We start from the raw sequence: 25268 nt of genomic DNA, 5'->3' as shown, positions 1-25268 counted from the left end.
GTAAAATGTCACGTGTTTGCCTCAGTTGTTGTGCTGAGCCCTGATGTAAATGAGCTCAGCAGGAGGTCACTGCACACTGGCCTCTCTGTATTTCAGGCATCAGTGGGTACCGTGTGACCACTACTCCCACCAACGGGCAGCAGGGCTCCACCTTGGAGGAGGTCGTGGGTGCAGATCAGACCACCTGCACCTTTGAAAACCTGAACCCCGGTGTGGAGTACAATGTCAGTGTCTACTCAGTCAAGGACGACCAGGAGAGTGTCCCCATCTCTGAAACCATCACTCCAGGTAAGGAAAGGATGAGCAGCAGGTTTAGCTACTCAAGGTCCAACGGCTGAGCGCAAGAGCTCTGCATGCACAACTCCTGCTAGCCTGATGATAGAGGGCTTAGGCTTTACATTTAGTCTCAAAAAGCAGAATAGCCAAGTACCAACATGTGACAGAGCAGTTCTTACACCCCTCTACTTCTCTACATGGGCAGCCTAGGTTGTCTGTCACAGGGTGGTGGCAAAGACGTGGATCTGGTGTATCCTTACACTGAGCTGGAGAGCAGCAGAGACTTGACTTAGCTCTGAAGTGCCCCAGCATCTGGAGCACAGCTGATGAGAACAGGAAGTAGGTGATCAGAGTGGGAAGCAAGCACAGGAGAAATTCTGGCAGCAATAGTGACAGAAAATCACTTGAGCACAATGGAGAGGAAAGCCAGGATTGAAAGGTCCATCACTGTAGCACTTCTGGGACACAGAGTGGTGCGTGCCACCTCACATGGTGTGCTGGGATGACTGCAGAAACCACCTTTGTAGCCATAGTAGCAAAATGCATCTCCCCAAATGGTTTCATTTCATTTTCCTGTGTGAGGGGCTTTGTGTGTTTTTGTTTGTGCTCAGCCCTGAAATGATGCCAGCTACTGTGTTTGCTTGCTCTTATAACACTGCTTTAAAATTTCCACGCTTCACTGAAGTGCTGTGTGCTCCCCAGGGGGGAACTAATACTGTGATACGTCATAATTAAAGCAGTAATAGTTTTAGCCCTTCACCATCTTCTGGTGGGGGAAAGCTAAGAATGTATGTCTCTGGCTTTTAGCACTCTTTAAAGGTGATATGGTACATGCATTCCATGTGGATAAACCATGATCTTACAGAAAACTGGCATGTTTTTGCATTGATTCTGTAAAATAAGTATTTTCCTTGAAGGGCATTAAAATAGAACATAACCAATACAATTAAAACAATATTTCTGTCTCATAATTCCTTTTCAAACTAACTTGAAATGATCCAACAGGATGGATACCAAGTCCTGCATCTTTGACTCACCTACTGGTGTCTGATCCCGAGGAAAAGCATCCGTTAGTTCCCACAGGATCACCTTGCTGAAGTTACACAGCCAAATCCTGTGGCTTAAATCAATACCAATGTTCTGACTTGAGCAACTGAGGGTTTGGCCATTGTCAATTAAAGATGCATCTGCCCAATTCCCTGCCCAGTTCTGTTGGTCCTAACATGCAGGAAATGAGCACTTTTAATAATAGTAATATCAATAGAGGAAACAGTCACAGCTGTGCTTGTTTTCCCTACAGAAATTTAGGCAGTATCTGGAAGGTAATTAAAGAGCATCCTTATTGAATGGCTCAGATCTGAGATTTTCAACACTTTAGCCAACAATATCAGACACTTGGCCACAGCATGTGCTGGGCATAACCTCTGAATATGGGGATGTTGTCACTGACAGGATTCTTATTGTCTAAAGGTCATTTTTAACCATTTTACCATCTTTCCAAGAAAGTATTTTGTTACTCACTGTTCACTATCATCTGTTTTTAGCACAGATATTGCAGCAGGTAGTGGTAAGTAGAACTTGAGGAATTCTGGGCCAGATCCTCAAGCCATTACAGGGGTTTGAGGCTTTTTTTCCAAGTCCAGTGTAAGTGGTTCAGACAGTGGATGATCTACCCTGAAACTTTGATGGTTCTCCCTAGCTGAGGGTCTAGGCTGACTTAGCCCCTTCAAATAAGTTGATATTTTTATGACCCCAGTGATAAAAGTTAGACTCACCATTTGAAAAAGACAAGAATTCTAGAGGGTCAATCAACTATTATTTCAGAGTTTTTGTTTTATTTTTGTATTAATAGACTTTGATCTCTTGTAGTCTACCTGTAAAAAAAAAAAGGGAGGGGGGCTATATTTTTTCTGTTTCTATTTTCATCAGAAAATGCTGGGTCTTTATGGCTCATCATTGCTCAAAGTAGATTTGTTGCAAGTTAAGTGCCTCTTGTAGGGCTTTTGGAAAATTGTTATCTCTATAAAGTGGAAGCACATTATCTGAGGGTTTGCCCAGGGAAGCAGCTGGAGACTGCATTGAAGGGTAAATATTAAAAGACAAAATGAAAAAAGGAAAAAGCAAAACCACCAAAACCTAAAAGCCCACCAGAAACCCTCCTTTCCCCCCAAGAGAAATTCTGCATATCACCTCAATTGCTTCTAAAGGTCTGTCAATGTTAATAGTGATGAACACTGCTTTTTTCTCCCTTGTCTTTCTTTGCCTCTGTGTGTCTCTGCCTTTCCCATTTGCTCTTTAACTCATTAGAGGTGCCCCAACTCACTGACCTAAGCTTTGTTGACATAACTGACTCGAGCATCGGCCTGAGGTGGACCCCGTTAAATGCCTCCACCATTATCGGGTACCGCATCACAGTAGTTGCAGCAGGAGAGAGTGTCCCTATTTTTGAAGATTTTGTGGACTCCTCAGTAGGATACTACACAGTGACAGGCCTGGAGCCGGGCATTGATTACGACATCAGTGTAATCACACTCATTAATGGCGGAGAGAGCGCCCCCACCACTCTGACACAGCAAACGGGTGAATCTTGAAAACTTCCATGTTTTGGGACGTGGGCGGTGTTCCCTGCTGGCACTGGCTGTTGGGATGATGGGGCTTTGTCAAAAGAGGAGTTGAGCCACTCACTGTGGGGATGCCAGACAGACGCAGCTCGCTGCTTTCTCCAAATGGCAGCTGGGGATGAGTATGTGCTGCTCAGTTTCTGAATTTGAGGCATTTCAATAGCATGAATGGCTGCAGACTTGCCAGGCTCATTCACCTTCTGCTCTTCAGATTTCCAAGATCCAGCTGGAATGGAGCCTGTGTGCGTTCACCAGCCTTTAAAACTGTGATTCCCCAAAATAAGAGTGCCAAAGGGCAGAGCAGATCAGCAGACACACCCTCCAGCTGTCTGGGCTTCCAGCAGTCCATTTCTGTAGTGGCCTCACTCTTTCCACAATGCCCCAAGGGGTGCAGATGGACACCACTCCCTGAGGACATGCCAGTGACAGCCGTGCCACACTGTCGAGGGTCTCTATAGTGCATGAGCAGAGGGCAAGCTGGAAACTGGTTCTTGCATGAAATCCTGATGTGTTTGAAATTCCTGAGGCTGTAAATCCTTCAACACAAGTAGAAGTAGAGTCATAGGAAATTAGTGATATACCCTCTCCTCTCCTGTGTGTGCATGTATGGATTCTAGATGAGATTACTTTTCCATCTGTAAGCTGCTGTATGGCAACTTTAAACCTCTCTTGGCACCACATCTGATATGAAATCCAGCTGCTAGAAGCACATTACTGAAACTTGCTACCTTGTTTTCAAATTAGCCCCATGGGGTATATTTAAGGTATCAGGAATTGCCAAGAGGTTAAAGCGGCCTGACAGTAGTACAGACACATTTTTCTCTTAACCATAGTGGAACCAAGTGTAGTCTAGAAGTCTGTCTGCATGAGTCTGGTGCAGTAGTCAGTAGTCTGTTGTGCATGAGATACTTTCTGTGGTGATTCCCTGAACATGCATCTTGATCAACTGTTATGAATCAGAGGACTGAGCTAGACCTGTTCTTTGCTGTGTAGCTGTGCCTCCTCCCACTGATCTCCGCTTCACTAACGTGGGGCCTGATACCATGAGAGTGACTTGGACTCCCCCGACTTCCATCGTGCTGAGCAGTTTCCTGGTGCGCTATTCACCCGCCAAGAAGGAGGACGACGTTGCAGAGGTGACAGTTTCACCCTCAGACAACATGGTGATCTTAACAAGTAAGTGGGTTACCTACGTAAGTCAAACAAATATTAGAGGCCTCTTTTCATAAAAGCATAGAATTTTTAGGGCTGGGAAAGACCCCATTGAGTCAAACTGTGAAGCCAACATCACCATGTTCACCACCAAGCCATGTCCCCAAGTGCCATATCCACACACCCCTGAACACTTCCAGGGATGGTGACTCCACACCTGACTAACCTTTCTGTGAAGAAATTTTTCCTAATATCTAACTTTGACCTCCCCTGGTGCGACTTGAGGCCTTTTCTTCTTGTGTATTGTTACCTGGGAGAAGAGACCAACCCCCACCTTGCTACCCCCTCCTTTCAAGGAGTTGTAGAGAGTGAAGGTCCACATGACACAAGAGGAGGCAAAAGAAAAATTGCTTACTCTAAGTGTAGCTGTCCAAATTCTCAGCTGGTCTAAGCTGATGTCTCGAGTAGCCTCATACAAACTCACACTAAATGGGCTTTGGCCTCTTGCTTTACTCAGGTTAAAGCCAAACCACAGGAAAGCTTTTTCCTATCAATCCAAGGACAGTGATGAATCAGGTTATTGGGCAATTGCATTGATTTGCAGCCTGGTTAGGTATTAAGGGTAAATACATATTATTCACCTGGTTTGCCAAGGACGTGCAGAGGTTCAGGGAGATGATCAGAATGTGCAAAAGGTCATTGCTCCTTTTGGCTTTGTATGCTCAGACCAGAAAATACATATTGCTTGGAACCTTACAGGACATGATGACAAAACACAGGCATTTTCAAAAAGCTGACATTAATTTTTGGTTGTATTTAAAGTTGGGCTTTTTTTTTTTTTCTTTGCCCTGGAATCAGGTTGGTTGAGCAGGAGACAATACCCACTTTCAGAATAAGAGACCAAATCTGGAGCTCATCTGAGTTCCAGTAGCTGTGTTGAAAATCCTTGGCCCTATTCCAGTTTATATCAGCTGAAGCTTTGGCCTGGTGCATAACTAAACTACAAGATAACTAGATGGGATCTTGTAGAAAACAAGTTGCTTCTAAGTCAGTCTCCACAAACTGATGAAGCAATGATACAGAATTCCATGCTCCCTCAGGCTAAAGCATTGCAGGCAACTGTAATACCAAAAAAAATAACTTGCTTAAATTTTTGACTGGCCTGGAGGCTCAGATCTTCCATCAAGCAAAACCTGATTACCTCTCTTAAGAAATACAGTTAAAATTGTGTAGGTTGAACAACTTGTAGTTATTAGCAAAGAAATATGTCTAAATCCCTGTTCTTAAACTCCACAGACCTGCTCCCTGGTACTGAATATCTGGTGAGAGTCTACAGCGTTTCTGAGCAACATGAGAGTGCACCTCTTTATGGAATCCAGAAAACAGGTACTTGGATGCATCCCAGGACATCCTTAATGTCATCCTTTAAGAATTCATTAATTGGACTTCTTAGCTGTTTTTGTGTGTTGCCACCTTGTTGATGGGTCATCAGCAAAATTATCATCAAATGATAATCATCAAAAGCAGTGCAGATGCACATCTTGGGGAACACTAGGAAATTCTGTGTTTTCTATCTGAGAACCATAACTGCCATTGTTTTTTAAATTGTAGACCCTGGTGTGAATGTACCCTGAGAACAAGCCCAGGCAGAGCGTGTTGTATCTGTCACTGAGTCTGTCTTGTTCTATAACTGTGTAGCAGACTTTGCTGGTCATGTGCATTGTTTTTCACAGTGTTGTCTGTGTGTGCCACACACACTTTTCCTGCTGTCGCATTCCAGCACTTATTTATCTCACTTGGATCCTGAACACATATTTGTTTAGTTCCACAGCTGAATAGCATTTGGTTTCTTGCCTGGCAGTGTCATGGTACAGAGCTTAAGGAAACATGGCAGTGGTGATTACGACGAGTAGCTCGTGGAGCTCAGTCTCTTGTCTCTTCGCGACACGCAGGTCTCGATTCCCCCACTGGCCTTGACTTCTCGGATATAACTGCCAACTCCTTCACTGTGCACTGGATGGCTCCACGTGCCGCTACCACAGGCTACAAGATCCGGTACCAGCCGGAGCAGGGCGGTGGCAGGCCCAAGGAGGACCGTGTGCCCCCCTCACGGAACTCCATCACCCTCACCAACCTGCTGCCAGGCACCGAGTACGTGGTCAGCGTCATCGCCATCAACGGCAGGGAGGAGGGCATGCCCCTGGTCGGCCAGCAAACCACAGGTGAGCTTGAGAGAACGCTGCCTAAAAGTTATAGTGAGGGGTTTGAGTGTCCTCTAGTGAAGGAGTCGCTGTTAAACCAGATCTTTCCTACCAGCTGGTAAAACTCAGCTCATGAGGAAGCACATGTGATGCTGAGGTAGGGCCTGGTTTATAAAAAGGTGGGAGGACCCATGCTACTTTCAGACCAAGTCAGACCAATAGTTAGCAGAACTATTTTCATTACATCTGGTCCAATGCCAGATGGGTTTTAACCAGATACATCACTTGTTGGTGTGTGTGCACTGGGCTAAAAAGGCACACAGATGAGTAGCAGAGGAGCACGGTAGGGTAGGGTAGAGTATGTAGCTGATGTAAACTGTGTTTAAATTCTCCTTTCAATTCTCTTGTTTTTCTAGTGTCTGATGTTCCAAGGGACTTGCAAGTCGCCCCTGCTGGCCCGACCAGCCTTGTGCTTTCCTGGGATGCTCCTGCAGTGACAGTGAGATACTACCGGATCACGTATGGTGAAACAGGTGAGGGCAGGCAGCTACAGCCAGGCACAGACCAGGAACTCCGTTCTGAGGCCTTAGAAAGCCACAGCAAATAGCAAAGGCAACTTTGGCTGTAGCAGACACAGAGGTGTCTTTTTTGAAGAAGAGCAAATAATTTTTTGTCTACCAAAAAGAGCATCTGGAGCACTCTTGTGATTTGAGAGGTGGTTCTGCGTGCATACTTCATTCTTTTCCTTGGGATCTCTGAAAAGGAATTTGACCCAACAACCATTGAAATCAATAGAGTCCTGCCTTCAACTTGATGCATACAGGATTGTCCTGCTTTCTGTAATGATTTAATATGTATACTTTAGAGATCCATTACATTTGTTTTTCCACAGGTGGAAGCAGCCCTGTGCAGGAGTTTACAGTGCCTGGCACCATGTCTACTGCCACCATCAATGGTGTCAAGCCTGGTGTGGAATACACCATCACTATGTATGCTGTAACTGGCCGTGGAGACAGCCCTGCCAGCAGCAAGCCAGTCACTGTCACCTACAAAACAGGTGAGACCTCATTGAACCAAACAAGACACAAAAAAACCCCAAACTCCACAGCTTTATGTTGGCTTGTCCCCCCAAATGCGTTGCTGATCCCTGGTTTCTTTTAGAAGCCACGGGCTGTGTTGTGAGCCCATCAGTTTCAGTGGAGCTGCAGGTCTTGGTGGCCCAGCATGATAATGACATGACACAGAAGGGGATTGTGGGCTTGGAGGAGGGAGATCCTGTGAAGTCCAAATGGGGATACAAGCAATGTTTGACTGCTCACTGCAGAGTGGGAATCCTGTTGGGCTTTCATATCATGGAGTCACTGCTGGCCTAACACTGGTGCTTCTGGTGCACTGTCATCCTGATGAGACCTGACTTTCTAACTCCAAGACTGTCACCTCACTCCTCATTCAGATATAACCTAATCTTACTCCTGCTGTAGCTGCAGATAAAGGCATTTAGTAGCCTTTAAAACAGCAAAAATCCTCAACTAATATTGATTCGAGGTCAGTCACCTGCACATCATGGTTAAGGCTTTTTTGGTCTGGGCTAGCATGAGGGACAAATAAGTAGTAACCTGTGTTTTCTAAGAAGTGCAGCCTAGAAAAGAAAGAGCAGAGTAAAATTCAGCCAGGAGACAACAGTGGGGGGAGGGTTTCCTTTACCAACATACTCAGAAAAAATATTTTTATTGCCTAGAAATAGACACACCATCCCAGCTGCAAGTCACCGACGTCCAGGACAACAGCATCAGCATCAGGTGGCAGCCTTCAACATCCCCAGTCACAGGGTATCGAGTGACAGCTGTCCCCAAGAAAGGACATGGGCCCACAAAAACTAAAAACGTCCCTGCAGGTAAGAGCGCATGTCACCTTCACCAGATCTGGAAGAATGTAAGAGGTGAACACTAAAATCTTTCTCCTGCTTGTAGCTTTTTTGCCATCCTGCTGCCTTCAGTTGGGTCTCATTCAGAAGAAGCTAGGGCAGACTTTTTGCCCCAAAAGCTTTATATTTCTTTGACACCACTGGGCTGCAAGGGATTATTCTTGGCAATCTCAGTGTCTCTGAAAGGCACCTGCATTTCAAAGAAATGCCATTGGATTTTCTAGCATCCAGCAAAGCTTCCTCTGAAATCCTTCTGAAGGTCACATAACGTGACCCTTGGTTGTAGCATGGACTCAGTCACACACACTACAGGCTTGAGCTCGTTACTGTGGAACCTGCCAGGTCAGCTCTTGGGAACACAGTGCATTTTGTGGGATCAACAGAGGTTAGCACTCAGGGATGCTTGTGATGCAGCTGGGGTGATGGCCAGTCTTATCCTAGAAAATGATGAAAGCTGTGTTGTACCTCCTGTGCTAACCTGCCCTTTCAGCTGTGGGGCCTTTGAGCAGGTGCCTTGCTGTGCCCTTCAGAGCAGCATGGTGCAAGCTGAAGGCAAACCTGGTTTGTCAATCCCGTCTTGTTTTAATGACATTTATTCATGGTATGACTTTTACAGGTCCTTCATTCAAGGCTACTTAGAGGGCAGTTCTTTGCTATTCTTTCTGACTAATGCTGTTTTTTCCTGCCAGATCAAACTCAGGTCACTATTGAAGGTCTGCAGCCCACAGTGGAGTACATGGTCAGTGTCTACGCTCAGAACCAGAACGGGGAGAGCCTGCCCTTGGTTGAGACAGCTGTCACCAGTACGTATTTCACTTCATGGGAGCAAAACAAGTGTTATCTGTCAATGTCTGAACCTCCCATGCAGCACCACAGTCCCAGGGAAAGCAAAAGGCAGGGGCCTACTCTCCAGGAGAATTCAAGGTGGTCTGCCCTGTGAGAAGTACTTTGCACTTAAGTTGCAGATGCTGGCACAAACACAGTCCCTCTGCCTCAAGCACTGGCAAAATGCAATTTCTTGCCCCCTCAAAATGCTGCGCTTCTGATTTTCTTTCACTAAAGCCATGAAGTCTTTTGGGGTTTCGTTTGCCGTCAGCCAATCAGTGGGTAAAATGTGCAAAGATCTCCTTTGAGGAGCTAGGTGGCAAAGGTGATTGCTCTTCAGGGACTGGACTGGGCTTGGCAGCAATTGCCCTGTGTGAAGAAGTAAGGGAAACCACATGAGTTGTATCAAGAACTTGGGATGAAGCACTGCAGAGGAAAGGGCAGGTCAGTCCTGGAATTATTGTGTCTGCCTGGATGAAACTGCTCTGGTCCCAAAGAGGACACAAGAGGAAATATGTGACTCAGGGATATCTCTGATGTGAAGTGCCTTTTTAGGGACACCTTTGGGCTAGGGATTTGCCTGTATGTTAGTCCCTTTCTCAGGCTTGTATTCAAAACTGTAACTCAGCCCTAAACATTACAGAATTGTCCTAAAGACAACTGGAGCTTCTCCATAGCCTTGCAGAGACGAGAAGAGAGTCCACATCAACTTCAAACCAACAAATTCCTGGACAAAAATCACCTTTGCCAACTAGAAAATGTAGAAAATTGAAGACTAATACAACATGGCAAATAAGGAAGTTGAAACCTTATAGAAAAGCATAATTTTGATCCAATATAAAAATAATATATCAGATCTTCCCATTTTGTGTAACAAATGGGTATATTTCTGTGGTAGCCACTCCAGACTTCTGTGAACAAGGCTCACTTACCCTGTTGTCTAGCACTGAATTCCCACCTTGCTGGGAAAATCTGATTAATTGGTCTAATTGGGAAGTGTGCCTAGCACCCAGCTGCACCTGTGGACATTCATTCCCTGTGCACTCAATACAAAACTGAAAAGTTTGTTCCCAACTGATTTTAAAATATAATATACTGAGTAATTTTGCTTTCTTGATTAGTGTGTTAATTGGGTATTAATTTATGAAAGAAAAACAGTGGGGCTGATTCTCCTTGGGCTGGCACTTTGCACAGCAGCTTACGACAGTGAAAGGCCAGTGCAGCGTGAACCCGAACTTAGTCAGGTGGGTTCTCTGGCTGCCTTTAGCACTAACAGCCAGTTACATGGGAGACATGGGCCTGAACATTCCCACTTCTTTTTTATACTCTTGTCTGCTTTAAGGTAGCTTAATGCTGTTAGACTTGTATAAAAGGTGTTTTGGTGCCAAAGGGACTCAAAAATAGGTAAGGATTGGTGTCCTGGCTGCTTTTGGTTTCAACAAGGCCAAGATTGCCTTCCTGCTGTCTGGCGCCCCCAAACTCAGCCTCATGGGTGTGAGCATGTGTGCAAGGTGCAGCACAGAGGAGAATCAAGTACCCCCTTGCCACGCAAAACTGAAAACTGCTTTGCATGTAATGGAAATGCTTTTTATTTTGCTCACACACAACCTGCTTTTTATCACATAACCTCTTACCGTTAATTTGCCTAACAGACATTGACCGCCCTAAAGGACTAACATTCACTGACGTGGATGTTGATTCCATCAAAATTGCTTGGGAAAGCCCACAGGGGCAAGTCACCAGGTACAGGGTGACCTACTCAAGCCCTGAGGATGGAATCCATGAGCTATTGCCGGCCCCAGGGGGCGAAGAAGACACTGCTGAGCTGCATGGCCTCAGGCCAGGTTCTGAGTACACTATCAGTATCGTTGCCATTTACGATGACATGGAGAGCCTGCCCCTCACTGGGACCCAGTCCACAGGTACACCTTCCACTACCCCCAGCAGGCCATGGCAGCAGGGGCTTCTGCCCTGTTGGGTAATGTGTGCTTCCATGTGCACCTGGGAACCCCCGGGGCAGCCGAGGGGATGTGATTGCTCTTGAGACATGGCTCAGCTGGTGCCAGGGAGCTGGTTGAGAGCAGGGTCAGCCTGCAGACACACTGAGAAGGAAGGAAAGATAGTAGGATTGGAGGAGCAGACTCTGGAGAAAGGAGGGGTGTGTGTCCAGTAGTGTCCTGTTCCTTGTCATGGAGCCTAATCTGTCATGACCTGCCCTCTCACAACGCTCTTGTCTTACCTTTGGGATGTGGGACACCTGGAATCAGAGGTAGTTGCCAACAACAGAGAGATGAGGGCAGCTTTCCTCCCCCAGAGATCTTGGATGGGACCAAAGATCAGCAGGAAGAGCTAGAAGATTCCCTAACCCTCAGGTCTCACAGAGCCTCCAGCTCCTTCACTGGCACTGCCCTAAGGACCACGGCCCACGTGCATGCCCACACCCTGTGCTCACATCACCTCCACAAGGAGAGGACATGCTCCATTCAGGAGAGTCCCTTCTGTGCCAGGCTGATCCCATCCCATGTAGAATGTGTTGAAAATTCCTTTGTGAAAAAGGAAAAGGAAGCTAATTGCTTGCAATAAAATTGCTTCCAGCAATATGGAATCCATTGCCAAGCTTCCAGCATTACCAGATGTGACTTTGTTATACAGGTAACACCTGTGTAATAAAGGTCTGCTGTTCATTTGTGGATGAAAAGTTGGTGCTATAATTCCAGAGGTGGAATGAAGACAGTGTTTCCCAGTGTACAGATTGCTATGCTAAACTGCAGCAAAGAGCTGTATTGATGAAACAGCTGGCTGACTACCTGCTAGAACTGCAAATCTAGGACTTCTTCAAATCCACCCTCTGTGGTTCACCTTTTGTGGGCTGTTCAAAAGCATATTTGAAGTCATTCAAGATTTTCCACTGACTCTCACAGGCTTTAGATTGAGTTCTGAGCAAAGCAAGAAGGGAGAATTGTTCTGTATTTCCATTTTATAAAACCGGAAAACTTGACAGCAATGTGCTCTAGTGGGCACTGTGGTAAGGGATATCTTTCCTCTGTTTACAACCCATGGATTACCAACAGTAAGGCAAGAAAACACTTCAATGGATGCTCCTTTTTTTATGCAAACATTTGTTTATAAGGATATCAGATATGTTAGCTCATGAACAGGCTCTTGTGTGATGAGCCTTATGGCCACCACAGCTCTGCTTTTCCATTGCCTTGCTCTCTGTGTAGTAATTTACACTTGTGTAAGTGGCTGTTAAATGCTTCCCCTCTACATTTGCAGTATTTTTATATCCTCTCTGCAATTCCTGAGCCTTCTTCCTACTTACTTCTGTAAATCATCATGAACAGATAGGGGCAAGTGAAGCAGGACTAAACTATGAGCTGTGGGCTGAGAAGCAGAGACTCGTGGAATAATTAAAACAGACGGGCCTGCTGTAGATTTAAACACCTCCCAAAGCCTATAGGTTATATCATAGCAAATGTCAGTGCTCTCTTAACTTCAGGGCCTGAAGCATCAATATCTCCTTATTTCTGCTGGAAAGTGTTATGTAGATTTGAGAGTCTCCTCCTGAATACCATGTCCCCTTCCGTGGTGCTTTATGCCTGTGCTTGCGGAACGCACAGGCACCACTTTCCTGGCCTAAACCTGTCTCAGGTTCGGGAGAGAAGACTGTTTTATCCAAGACTGTCCTTTTTAAACTAACCGTGTGCCAACTTGGATTTTTGCAGCAATTCCACCTCCCACAAACCTGAGGTTCACTCAGGTAACTCCCACCAGTCTCACGGCTACCTGGAGTGCACCCAATGTTCGCCTCACTGGCTACAGAGTCAGAGTGAACCCCAAGGAAAAGACTGGGCCTATGAAAGAAATCAACCTTTCTCCAGACAGCACATCCGCAGTCGTGTCTGGATTGATGGTAACTCTTTTCTTTGTGTTGGGAGGAGGAGGTGTTAGGAGAACTTGAAGCAATTTCCAATCCCTGGGTCAGGAACTTCAGTTGGAGCAGAACATTACAACTCCTAAGGGTCTGACTGAAGCTGGTGGCTGGTCAGACTGCAACTACTCCTCACTGTAGTTTTGTAAAAGGCAGGTAATTGGCCTGCTGGATCTGCATTCTTCCTCATCTCCCAGCACAGAGAGACTGGATGCCTTAATCAAATGCAAATTACCAGGTTCACAATCAAGAGTAACCCAGTAAAATGCTTTTACTCATCTCTCACAAAAGAGGTCAAGTAAAGTGATCTAAGGCAGGGGGTTTCAAGCTGTGATATGGGAGCTCTGGCAGTCTCTTTCCTATTTTTAAGACATCTGCAAAATGTAAGTTAAAAATGCAGGTCTTTTGTGAGTAGGCTTAAATTTGCTATATAGCCATCTTCTCCACTGGAAACATTTCAGGAGTTCCTGAACTGGAAAAGGTTGAAAATCACTGCTTTTATGGTTCCTGCAATCTTAAAAAGCTACTGATCTGTTTTTAAGGAGTTTTATGAATCATTTTCAAAAATGAGCCTTAAAAAACATTCTAATCTAAGTGGGCTCATGGTCTGATGGAGTCAAGGACAAAAAAACCCAGGCTATAACTTCTACCATTCCTTTATTCACAGCAAGAGCCACCTTATCATTGTAAATGGCATCCATTAACCCTGGGAAAAATAGGAGGGAAATTAGGGTTTTTTTCCTGAAGAATCAGCTTTGAAGCACAGATTCCAAGATGAGGGATGATGAATAAACTTTTTCCAGGATTTCTTCTGCTCCTGAGTGTGTTCATGTGCACTACTAGTGTTACCAACAGCACTGTTTATCAGAGTCCATGTCTACTCTTTTATTACAGCTGGAAATAATTAGAATTATCCCGTCAATCCATCCCTGATTTGAGTTATTTTAAGGTTTCATACTTCAGTGACTGAGAAATGTGGCTCCACCAAACCCTGAAGGAGGGCAGGAGCATTTCCCCTGTGCCAGGTCCTTCTCCTAACACTGTGTGACCTTGTTCATTCTAGGTAGCAACCAAGTATGAAGTGAGTGTGTATGCCCTGAAGGACTCCCTGACCAGCCGGCCAGCCCAGGGGGTGGTCACCACTCTGGAGAGTAAGTAGTGACCCTCCCCCAGTGACCAGTTAGTCCTGTGTGGATGCAGAGGCCGAGATCCTGCTCTGTGTTGGAAGCGGGCTCTGTACAAAGCTCCACAAGCACTTGGCTGATAGGATTCACAGTCCCCACTGTACTGACAGGACATCTTTTCCTCCTGGTGCAGATGTTAGTCCCCCTCGCAGGCCCCGTGTGACAGATGCCACCGAGACAACCATCACCATCACCTGGAGAACCAAGACTGAGACCATCACTGGCTTCCTGGTTGAAGCTGTCCCAGCCAGTGGCCAGAACCCTGTTCAAAGGACCATCAGCCCTGAAGTCAGGAGTTACACTATCACTGGTAAGTGGGGGCTTCTGCAGGTGCAGGCCCTACCCGGGGCATATCAGATTCTTGGATTCTAATTGAATTTCCTTGAGGAGAAATACTGCAGGAACAAAAGGAAGGAAAAAATATGAGTTATAAAGACCAGTCTCCAAGAAGAGATTGTTGAAAGACATTCTGATGGCCCTTTTGGATGGATTAGCTAACATTTATGTTTCAATCTCATTTTAGGCTTGCAGCCTGGCACTGACTACAAGATCTACCTTTACACCCTGAACGAGAATGCACGCAGCTCTCCAGTAGTACTTGATGCCTCCACTGGTAATGATCTTGTCTGACTTTTCTGCTCATGTTGACACATAGTAACCACATGTGGTCAATTAGGAGTTGCCTGTATCTGATCACATTCAATGTTTACTGTGACTTAGAGCAATAGGTTTTACTCCTGAGTTTGAGAAGGGTGTCAAGCAGATGGTAAAGAATCTGCTGGTCTTTACTGCATTTGACTTGTTTCCTTTTGTTTTCCCCCAGCTATCGATGCTCCTTCTAACCTGCGCTTCCTTACAACCACGAGCAACTCCATCCTGCTTACCTGGCAGGCTCCCCGAGCCAAGATCACCGGCTACATCATCAGATATGAGAAACCTGGCTCACCTGTCAAGGAGGTTCTGCCTCGCCCTCGGCCCGGCACCACCGAGGCCACTATTACTGGTAAATGTTTTGTCTGGGAGCTCTCCATCTGAAACACCTAAATTTGAAGAGAAAGGGAAGGCAGAATTATAAAATGTGTTGGTAGTCAGATAATAGAAGGAGACAGTTTTGTTCCCTTGTTGTGGTTTCCAATGCCAGTCAGTGGTTTTATGACCACACCTGTCCTGCAACACATTAGTCTTCACTGATCATTCAGCCACCACAACCGAACAATCCATATGTTCGTTTCTACTGTCACCACAGTTGTTGTCCTTTCAAGGAAAAAGGCCCTGACTGTGGCACCTTGCCAGTCACACCTGCTGGGCTCATTACGTTTGGGTCTGTGATCCCAGCTGACATGGTCAGATTTTAGACTTGCTCTGAGAAACAGGAGGCTGAACTCTCTTGTCCTCCTTGAAAACCTCAGATCCAAAATGCACACACCCATGCTGTAGCCATTACCCACCTCTCATTCTGCCTCAGATCTCACACATAATCATAAAAGAAAAGCAACTCTTCATTTTAAGATGGTTTTATGTCCTTCCTCCCTCCCTAGGTTTGGAACCAGGTACTGAATACATCATCTACATCATTGCAGTGAAGAACACTCAGAAGAGTGAACCACTGGTTGGCAGAAAAAGGACAGGTAAAACAAAGCTCTGGATTGGTGTGTGCCAACAGGAGATGATGTTTTCCAGTTGCAGAATACAATGTCAGGACTGAAATGATAATGGTTTTTAAAATATCCTGTTCACACCACTCACACCATGTCTTTTTCTATTGAGTCAAATAGGCTTCGTAAGAAGGTTTTTCTTTCTAGGATGCAGGAGGTACAATTCTGAAATTACATTAATTGTGTTTAGCTGTGCTTGAACACTAAGAACAGAACAATATGCTTGGTGCTGGATTCTTGCCTGGGTACCTACTTGATAATTAAGTTAGAGTTGACACTCTCATTACTGCCTAACACATGATGGCATCAAATGCAGAAACCATTCATTTGTTGCCTGTTGCATTTCCTTACTCTGCAGCCTTCACAGTATGAGACTGAGATACCTGTAGCAAGCAAAATACCAGCTAGGTATCAAATGTGACCAAGGAGCTAATTTCTTCCTCCATACCAGTGATTCCTCCTAAACTGATAACCTGTGACTATCATTTGTAATCATGTGTAATAATTTCTTCTCAATTTGAGCAGTGGTGGTGGCTTCTTTGGGTTCCAGTGTTCAAAACTGTTGCTCAGCTGTATAAAAACTTCATACCGACACACTTCTTATGCTATGTATGAAAGATGTACATATATTTATATGGTATATAACCATAGAGAGAGAAATTAACTTTACAGTCACAATGAGGTCATAAAAAGTGTGTTGCGTGCTGGGATGATTGCTAATATTTGCTGCTTGGAGTGGTGTACAGCACCCACTGCAGCTGTTTAATTTGCTGTTGTTGATTTGCACGCTTTGCTTTATGACTCCAACTTTTCTTTGGCCAGATGACCTCCCCACATTGATTACCAGACCACACCCCAACCAGCCTGACATCCTGGATGTGCCTTCCATTGACGAGAGGACCCCCTACATCACAAACAACAGGTATGACAATGGAAATGGTATCCAACTTCCAGGCACCTCTGGACACCCACAGACAGTAGGACACCAGGGCCAGCAGGTCTTCTTTGAGGAGCATGGCTACAGGCGGCCTGTGCCCACCACAGCCACTCCCCTCAGGCCGGGCTCGAGGCGGCCGCTGCCCAACGTGGACGAGGCCATCGAGATCCCGGGCTACCAGGTGCCCATCATCGTGGAGCCTTCCTACCCTCACTCCCGCGGGCCCCGGCGCAACGACACCACGGGCCAGGAAGCTCTTTCTCAGACAACCATCTCCTGGAGGCCGCTGCTGGAGAGCTCGGAGTACATCATCTCCTGTCAGCCCATCAGCCAGGACGAGGATACACTGCAGGTAACTGGGCTGTCCCGGCAGAGCCTCGCCTGTGGCAGCACATTCCCTTGGGAGAGCAGTCCCTTTGCTGTGCTAAGGGAGTGCCAGTCAGAATCAGCTTGAAGAGTCTGTTTTAACACACAGCTGAGACCAGAAAGGATAAATGCCTCCCTCCTCTCCTTCATGGAGAATGCTACAGGATAAAACAGCTAAACCAGAAAGCCTTGAAATGTTGTCAGGACCAACATTTCACCAGGGAAGGGGGCAGTCAGGGAGCTGAGTGGGAGTTTCAAAGACTGAGGTGCTGCTTCTCCAAGCCAAAGACTCCTCCTATGTCTCCCTTGATTTCTGTTTCCCTGAAATGGCAGTATTAACATACCCCTTATGATCTATAGTCCAGAGTAGGCAAGTTTAATTTGGTATTGTTTGAAGTTCTCAGAACATCTGAGGGGAATGGTCTGGCTCCAAGATGGTCGTAGAGGTCAGTCTAAGCCTCTCTTTCCTGTGAGAGAGGTAGCACCTAAAGGGTGTTCACTCCTCCCTTTCCAGTGACCTGGCATTGTCTCTTGTTGCAGTTCAGGGTTCCTGGCACTTCCTCCAGTGCCACGCTCACGGGTCTTACAAGAGGGGCCACCTACAACATCATAGTGGAAGCCCTGAAGGATCACCGGAGACAGAAGGTGCTGGAGGAGGTGGTCACAGTTGGCAATACTGGTAAGGAAAAACCTTACAGAGTCTGGGTGAACCTGTGCTGTCCCTGCCTCATTTCCTTTACTCAAGGCAACCTACCTGGTGCCCAGGCTTGAGAGTAGTTCAGAAAGGAAACCTTTTCTGGTAAGGAGAGTTTTTGTAGCAGGACACTGGGTCAAGTGATTTGTGAGGTCCACTGGTTTGGGATAACTGACTGTGGGACTAGAGCTATTCTGATCTGCTGTCTAATCACAATGTGCTTTGATGCTCCACAAACTCCTCAAGGTTCAGTGCCCAAGAGAGAGACTAAGAGAGCTGGTATTTGCTCCTCTTGAAGGAAGTTTGGGATCACACTGGAGTCGCAGATTCCTGCCTGGCTGCTTAACTGCCCTGTCAAGTCACTTCCCACTGCTGCTGTTATCCAGCAGCCCTGTAGACCATCTCAAAGGCAGGTCTGGCAGCAGGGCAGGCTGCCCACAGAGATGCTGATTAAGCACCAACAGGCAGCATTTAGAAGCCATGTGACCAACCACAAGTACTTGTAGTCTGAGACAGCACTTCCCACAGCTGGAGAGCCCAGAGCCCACACACACCCTGTGGGACTTGGGGCTGGTCAACAGCCCTCTTCTCCTCCTGTGTGTATTTTGAGATGAAAAAGAAGAGGAGGGGAGGAAATGAAGAGATAAGGGTTTATTTTCTCCATCCATTCAGTCTCTCCATGCAGCTTCCTACTGCCTCCACCTCCCTTGGAAATAAAGCTATTTTTCTGCTTTCAGCACCCCAATCTGTCCTAGACTGAACCAAAACCATTAACTCTCGATCATCACATGCTGAACTGGTGGTTGTAAAACACCCACCTGCCAGTCAGGGCACACACCTAAGGTGAAAAATCACTGTCCAACAACATGATCTGCTCTCCTTCTTCCATGCCCCTGCCAAGAGCTGGAACCTGAAGCGCCCCAAAAAAGTGCACATGCACCTACCAACCCCTGTTATCCCCAGCATCTGACAGCACATTTCTCTTAAAAACAGGCAGAGTCAGGTCATTGCTCTCCAGCAGCAAATGCAGAAACTCACACTTGCTTGAGATTTGGCAAATGAGAAAATAGCCTTCATGCCAGTTTTTTTAATCATTCAGCTGCTGTGACACATGCAAATGGAAAATGAATCCCAGGGAGTCTGGACTGCTGACAGAACCATCAAGTACATGCCCATGGGGCAGCTCCATTACTGTCAGGGGATTATAAGAAGAAAAAAAGTGTCTATTCAGTTAAAACCGCTCTGTGTTTCAGTAGTTCCTATTGCTGAGTGTGATGAGTGTTTCTTCTCTTTTTTTTTTTTTTGTTGCAGTGTCTGAAGGACTAAACCAGCCAGCTGACGACACCTGCTTCGATACTTACACTGGCTCCTTCTATTCCATTGGCGAGGAATGGGAGCGCTTATCTGAAACTGGCTTTAAACTCTGGTGCCAGTGTTTAGGCTTTGGCAGTGGCCATTTCAGATGTGATTCTTCTAGTGAGTAGCTTGCTTTTAACCACCCCCATCTCCAGTCTCCCTGAGCACTAGTGGCATGTTTGACAGAACCAGCCTGATCCAAACATGAGGCAAAGGAATGCAGGATCTGAACTATTTAAACCAAAGCAATGTTTTGCATCATGGGAAGTGATGGAAAACTTTGGTTGCCTCTGAGCTGTGCAGCTTATCTAGTATTGCCATTCACTGCACCAGCAATGATCAATGTTGTACTGATAAATTAATTTTCACCCTAGTTAAATGTTTGTTTTATTTTCCCTACCCTTGCCAGGCAAGGTAATATGTAAAAGTGAGATTGGCAAGACACCCAAGTGACAGTGTCTGAGTAACCATTTGAAAACAACAGCTTTGAATATCAAGTTGGGGTTGGATCTTATCTGCTGACTGTACACACTGTTACAGTGGGCCAGACAGATTTCAGTGGGTGTTACAGCCAGTCTGGTTTGCAGTGCAGACAGCCTTTGCAAAGCATATTGCAAAACCAGTTTTCTAATTTTCTAACGCTTCTGCCCAGGGCACTAAGTTTTATTCTTTGCAGGACTGTGGTTTACATGGAAAAGCGTCAAACTTGACGTAAGGGAGTGGAACAAAAGTCCGTGATTAAGCAGTTTAACACAACACATACCCAACTAATTGAAATTAGGCTTTTAAATTGTGGGATAAGCTCAGCAAAGAGGATATTTCTGCAATTTGCATAGGCTCAGAGGAGTGACTGCAGGAAAGACTCTTATTTTACAGGATTAATATTTATATGTCATTCTATGATACACATGGCTTAGCCATTGTGTCTTGCAGCCTCTGTGATACAGTTTATACTGGGTGTTTGCTCAAAAAAAGAGTATTTAAAATATTTTTCTCTTTCTTCCTGCCCCATGTCTGTTAAATTCCCTTTCATTTCTCTTCCTTCCCTGTTAACCAACCCTCCTCTCCCTCTCCCCGCTCTTTGTCACATCCTACCTACTCTTTTCCCGAGAGCCTCTAGCCATTTCCCAAAGCTGAAACAGTCCTCAGCAGTTAAAAACTGCAGCATCTGAACCCATTTCCTCCTTGGGACTTACATGAGGTGAAAAGATTCCTTCTCTTGCCCTTTTGTTGGCTCCTGAGACAATGCCAGCCTGTTTCCCTCCTGCTGTGCCACTGGAGCATATGGGATAACTCCTGCTTCTTGTTGCTCTGCCTCCCCCAGAGTGGTGCCACGACAATGGAGTGAACTACAAGATTGGGGAGAAGTGGGACCGGCAAGGGGAGAATGGCCAGATGATGAGCTGCACCTGCCTGGGGAATGGAAAAGGAGAATTCAAGTGTGAACCTCGTAAGTCTCTTTGTGATGTTCATTTGAGCTCCCATTCAGGAAATTTCAGCATCTCAGGGCTGTCCCCATTAATTTCTGGTCCTGCCTTGGAGGCAAGCAGAGTATCAGTGTGTCTGATTCAGGCTGGACTGGGGACACCTTCAATCTGTTCTCACAAGGGCTGAAGACATAAATCTCATATTCCTGAGCCTGAAAAGAAGAAAGCTCTCTCTTGTGAGCTCAGGTCACAGCACACTCAGCCCTGCCTGCCTGTGGCCCTGGAGCTGCACACCAGGGACATGTCACTGCACTGAGTGGTGTGGATCACCCCAGGTGGACTCTTCTGCAGGGCCTGTGGCTTCAATCTCCTCTGGACTTCATGCTGTGATTTAAAGTACATTGCTCTTATCAGGCCAATAGCCTCATGTTCTAGTTAAAAGTGTCTCTGGAGCTATAAAAATGACTGATGTTCCCCTGCCAGTCTGTGAGGCTCTGATCAGACACAGAGAGTGCACTGGCCATGGGCTCCCCTCTCATCACCAAGCTGCTCTGAGAATGCTTAAAGCCAAGCACAGGCCCCACAGTGAGCTCTGCCTGTTCCTCCACAGATGAGACCACGTGCTATGATGATGGGAAGATGTACCAGGTTGGAGAGCAGTGGCAGAAGGAGTACTTTGGGGCCATCTGCTCCTGCACTTGTTATGGAGGACAGCAGGTAAGGAGCAGGGATGTGGTGAGCTGAACATAGGGAATGGAGAGAGAGGCTGTGCTGGGGTGCAGTTCTGAGACTGCTGGGTTTTAGGTCATGGAAAGGGCCAAAACAGGCCCATGTAAGAAAAATAATTAGTAGGAGAGCTTAAGTATTTGCTGTCAGGGACTGCGTGGTATAACATGGGAGCAGCCTCACTGGTGTTGGTGGCTCTGTAGGCACGTATATGAATGTGGATGAATTAATGGCTTTTAAGCTGAAGGAGGGTAGATCTAGATTAGATACTAAGGAATGAATTCTTCCCTGAGAGGGTGGTAAGGCCCTGGCACAGGTTGCCTAGAGAAGCTGTGGCTGCCCCATCCTTGAAAGTGTCCCAGGCCAGGTTGGATGGGGCTTGGAGTAACCTGGTCTAGGTAGGAGGTGTCTCTGCCCATGGCAGGGGGGTGGAATGAGATGATCTTTAGGGTCCCTTCCAAGCCAACCCATTCTGTGAGTCCTGGCAGCTCCTTGGCCCTCCCATCAGTGGGGTGTGACCGGTATGTTGTGTCCTTGCAGGGCTGGCGCTGTGACAACTGCCGCAGACCCAGTGTGGAGGTGGCCCCCGAGGGCTCTGCTGGCCACACCTACACACAGTTTACACAGAGATACCACCAGGCCACGAACACCGTGAGTACCCCTTCCTTCTCTGCCCTGTCTTACTGTGAGCCTGGTCTCTGGCACAGCTCTGGGGGGTCCGTGCAGAGCTAAGGGTGAGAGGAGCTGCAGCTTCTGCTCGGGCAGGGGTGCATGAGGGCACTGAGCCAGCCAGCACTGCACAGCACATCTGCATGAGCCCACCCTCCACACACACTCAGTGCAGGATCCGGTTGCATGCTCCGAGGTGGTAGTGCATGGAGAGATTCCCAAGCCTTCCCTCGCTGCCGTGAGCCAACTGTGCGCTTTGTGCTGGGAAAACCGAACAGCAACAATTCCCAGCCCAAAGCACGGCAGGGCCGTGTCCGTCCTCCCAGGATGGAGCACTAACCGATTTCCTTCCCTCCCGACAGAACGTGAACTGCCCCATTGAGTGTTTCATGCCCTTAGATGTACAGGCAGACACACAGCAGCCACGGGGAAAGTAACAGCGAGCGACACTGGCGGCAATGGCAACAGACAAACCAAAGCATAAATACCCATGTGCCACGGTCACCATCCAAACTGGAGGGATGCTAGCAAATCTGCATCTTCTGAGAATGGCCCTCTGCTCTGGAGCCATTTTCCCAGCTTAAGCTCAACTCACAGCTTCTCCAAGCGCCACTCTTGGAGTGTTTCAGACTTTTCTCATGATTGATAGCGATTGTCTTGGTTCTGCCCAAGGTGTTGAATACCAGTCAATATTTTCAAATTTAAAGGGAAAAAAAAAAAGCGAGGCGGGGGGAAGGTTCTAAATCACAAATTTGGTGGGGGATCAAAATACTGAGGGTGAGGGAGGGTGTAGAAATTCAAGGTTCCCATGCTATGCAAAGAACATTTGAGTACGACATTACTGAGGTTTAGGGATAGGAAAGTCCACCAAACACTTCTGCTTTCACATAAGCGTGCAGCCAGCAATAAGATAGGAACAGCAAATCCAATCACTGTGATATTTAAAATATGCACAGTCCTAATCCTTTCTCAATGATCCTAGTATTTTTCTAGCTGTATCTTTATATCTCATACCGTTATTTATCAGTTTTGTTCCCCTGACCTTCAAGTGTTTTTATATGGGAATAAAATGTATTGAGGACACTTAGTATGCAGTTGACAAAGAGGAATTTGGTGTAATTATGATCAGTGATTATTTTTATACTGTAAGTGCCAAAGCTTTACTACTGTGGAAAAGAAAAAAACAACTCTTTTAATAAAAAGATTTACAAACCAGACATATAGTTTAAGTGATTCTCTTTGCTACCATGGAATTTAGGATGAAGATGATTATGCAGAGCGGGATTATGCAGAGCAAGATTATTCTGAGCGGGATTATTCAGAGCTGGAGTAAGAGTGCCTTGACACAAGAAGGACCAAACACCCCAAGGAAGCATGAAGTAAACCTCAAGAGAATATTGGTAGAGCAGCTTGTTAATTAAAGGCTTGCAGCTGCACCCCTGCCCCTGTAGAGCGCAAAGACAGTGAGTAGGTACAGGCTTGCTTGGGGCAACAGCGGGAAGGGAGGGAAAGGAAAACAGTCCCTGCTTTGCACGTGAACTGAGGTGTAGCAATGGTCCTAATCCAGCCAGACACCTACATACCTAAAATTAAATAAGCTTTCAGTGGTTGAGTTGCCAAAAGGAGCGAGACCGTCCAAACCTGTGTGTTCAAGGATTCAGAGCCCAGCAGGGGACAGGCAGCACCTTCATCCCTGCCTGTGCCTTACGGGCCCCTTTCACATCTCCTGTGCTTCTACCTCATGGGACGGGGAGGGAGGTGAATGAAAAATTCCCCTCAAAATCCTTTTTAAAACAAAGCCAGTCTTTAGAAGGAACCAAGTCAGCACTGAGTCCCTTTCGCTTGTGCTGCCAATGCTGCCCATGCCTGTCCAGCCTTTGCAAATGCAGAGCAGGGTCAGGAAAGGTCCTGCCGCGATTCCTCGGCCCCATTCCCGCCTGGCTGCACACGCACTGTACTGCTCAAGGCAATGGGATTCTCTGCACTGAATAAAGCATCGCATGAAAAGAGAATTTGGCTCCTTAACATGCGAAACACACATGGCAGTTGCCTTCAGGGATTGCTATACATAGAACAACCCAAACATTTACAGAGTGTGATGATTGCAGCAGCAATCAGCTCTGTCTCACCAGTGTTCCAGAGCCAAATGAGCCCCTAAAATACAGGAGATCTAAAACTGCCTAGACAGAGATGCACAGAAGAATACTTTCCCATTAAACTAGATTGCTATTTGGTTTTCCCAAGTGAGGGCTACATATTTTGGACCAGAGACCAATTGCAAAGATCCCTCTATAGTCACTTTGTCACTAAGTAATTCATTCACTTCATGGACACACAAGAATTCCCAGCAGAAAAGGAGTCCACCTCACCTCTGCACTCCAATGTCACAACTCTTGTAACAGCAGCAAACACCTCCTCCTCCCCACAGGAACCATTTCAAGATAAAATGGTTTAAACAGCCCATTTTCCCAAGCTCCCTGTAGAGGCTTGTCTGTGCCTTAAAGCACACAAAGGTTTACAGTGTTGATAATTTCTGGATACTTTCACATTGCTGATAATTTATTTTTAACATTCAGTAGTGCAGTGCTGGGTATTTTGTCACAGCTACATCTGTTTTCATCCCATTTGAAAAGCACTAGCAGAGTGCAGCACAGAGGGTGTGGTACCTGTGAGATCTGAGGTCTCAACAGCACATCGCCTTCTGGAAACCACCAGCAACACAAGGAACCAAGGTTTTTGAGGGTTCCCATCCTTCCCCCAGGCCCTACTGCATAGAGTGGCCATGGAACAGCAGCTGGACCTTAAAACGGGCTTGATTTATATCCACAGTCCACTTGAGCCCCAAGATAACTAGTCCAGGAACAACCAGAGTCAGGGTTCTGTACTCCGGGGAGGAGTTCCTTGGTGACTGGAGGGAAAAAATAAATAAGTCTAAAAAAAAAATTAAAAAAATCTACTACTGCCTGCCAAGGGCAAGAATGATCCCTCCCTGCTCTCCTGTTTCCGTCCATGCCTTGGGAGCTGTTGTGCCAGCACAGGACCTGCCAGGGGCAAGGTGCCATAGGGTGATGGTGCAGATCCAAGCCTGGCAGCAGTTCACTCTTCAGCATACAGAGGCTGAAGGTGGCAACCTGCCCCTGTGGGAAGGGACATTCCCTATCCTGAGGGAAACAGATATCAAGCAGAGCTACACAGCTCACTTGTAATCACTGCAACCATCCAAGAGAGGAGTCATTCCTTCATCCAGCAGGTCAGGGAGCTTCATAAGGGACTCTACAGCCCATCACAGCCCTTTCTTACAGAGAACCACTCTCAGAGCTTCAG

At 46.4% G+C, this 25268-nt stretch overlaps 1 protein-coding gene across 5 annotated transcripts in view; it reads left to right on the top strand.

Moving 5' to 3' along the window:
• The window catches only part of FN1 (fibronectin 1), a 53388-nt gene extending 29432 nt beyond the window's left edge, over window positions 1-23956 (top strand). The window contains exons 24-46 of one of the 5 annotated variants that reach the window (XM_017828492.1): window positions 97-288; window positions 3891-4073; window positions 5346-5435; window positions 6002-6271; window positions 6667-6783; window positions 7143-7307; window positions 7989-8144; window positions 8864-8977; window positions 10652-10921; window positions 12725-12912; window positions 13994-14081; window positions 14248-14424; window positions 14638-14727; window positions 14938-15117; window positions 15653-15742; window positions 16592-16691; window positions 16827-17058; window positions 17613-17751; window positions 19078-19242; window positions 20447-20572; window positions 21160-21266; window positions 21816-21926; window positions 22307-23161. In XM_017828492.1, coding sequence (XP_017683981.1) covers window positions 97-288; window positions 3891-4073; window positions 5346-5435; window positions 6002-6271; window positions 6667-6783; window positions 7143-7307; window positions 7989-8144; window positions 8864-8977; window positions 10652-10921; window positions 12725-12912; window positions 13994-14081; window positions 14248-14424; window positions 14638-14727; window positions 14938-15117; window positions 15653-15742; window positions 16592-16691; window positions 16827-17058; window positions 17613-17751; window positions 19078-19242; window positions 20447-20572; window positions 21160-21266; window positions 21816-21926; window positions 22307-22381 — 3425 coding nt within the window. In that variant the 3' untranslated portion in view covers window positions 22382-23161. Of the gene's footprint in view, window positions 1-96; window positions 289-3890; window positions 4074-5345; window positions 5436-6001; window positions 6272-6666; window positions 6784-7142; window positions 7308-7988; window positions 8145-8863; window positions 8978-10651; window positions 10922-12724; window positions 12913-13993; window positions 14082-14247; window positions 14425-14637; window positions 14728-14937; window positions 15118-15652; window positions 15743-16591; window positions 17059-17612; window positions 17752-19077; window positions 19243-20446; window positions 20573-21159; window positions 21267-21815; window positions 21927-22306; window positions 23162-23202 lie in introns of those variants that run through there. The other 4 variants (XM_017828490.1, XM_017828491.1, XM_017828488.1 and 1 more) reach the window with 4 other exon arrangements.
• The last annotated feature ends 1312 nt before the right edge of the window (window positions 23957-25268 follow it).

Source organism: Lepidothrix coronata, unplaced genomic scaffold (genome assembly GCF_001604755.1).
Source record: "Lepidothrix coronata isolate B3197 unplaced genomic scaffold, Lepidothrix_coronata-1.0 Scaffold149, whole genome shotgun sequence".
In the NCBI taxonomy this organism is placed as follows: domain Eukaryota; kingdom Metazoa; phylum Chordata; class Aves; order Passeriformes; family Pipridae; genus Lepidothrix; species Lepidothrix coronata.
The sequence above is the reverse complement of the archived record's forward strand: the minus strand, read 5'-3'. Positions and strand labels throughout refer to the sequence as shown.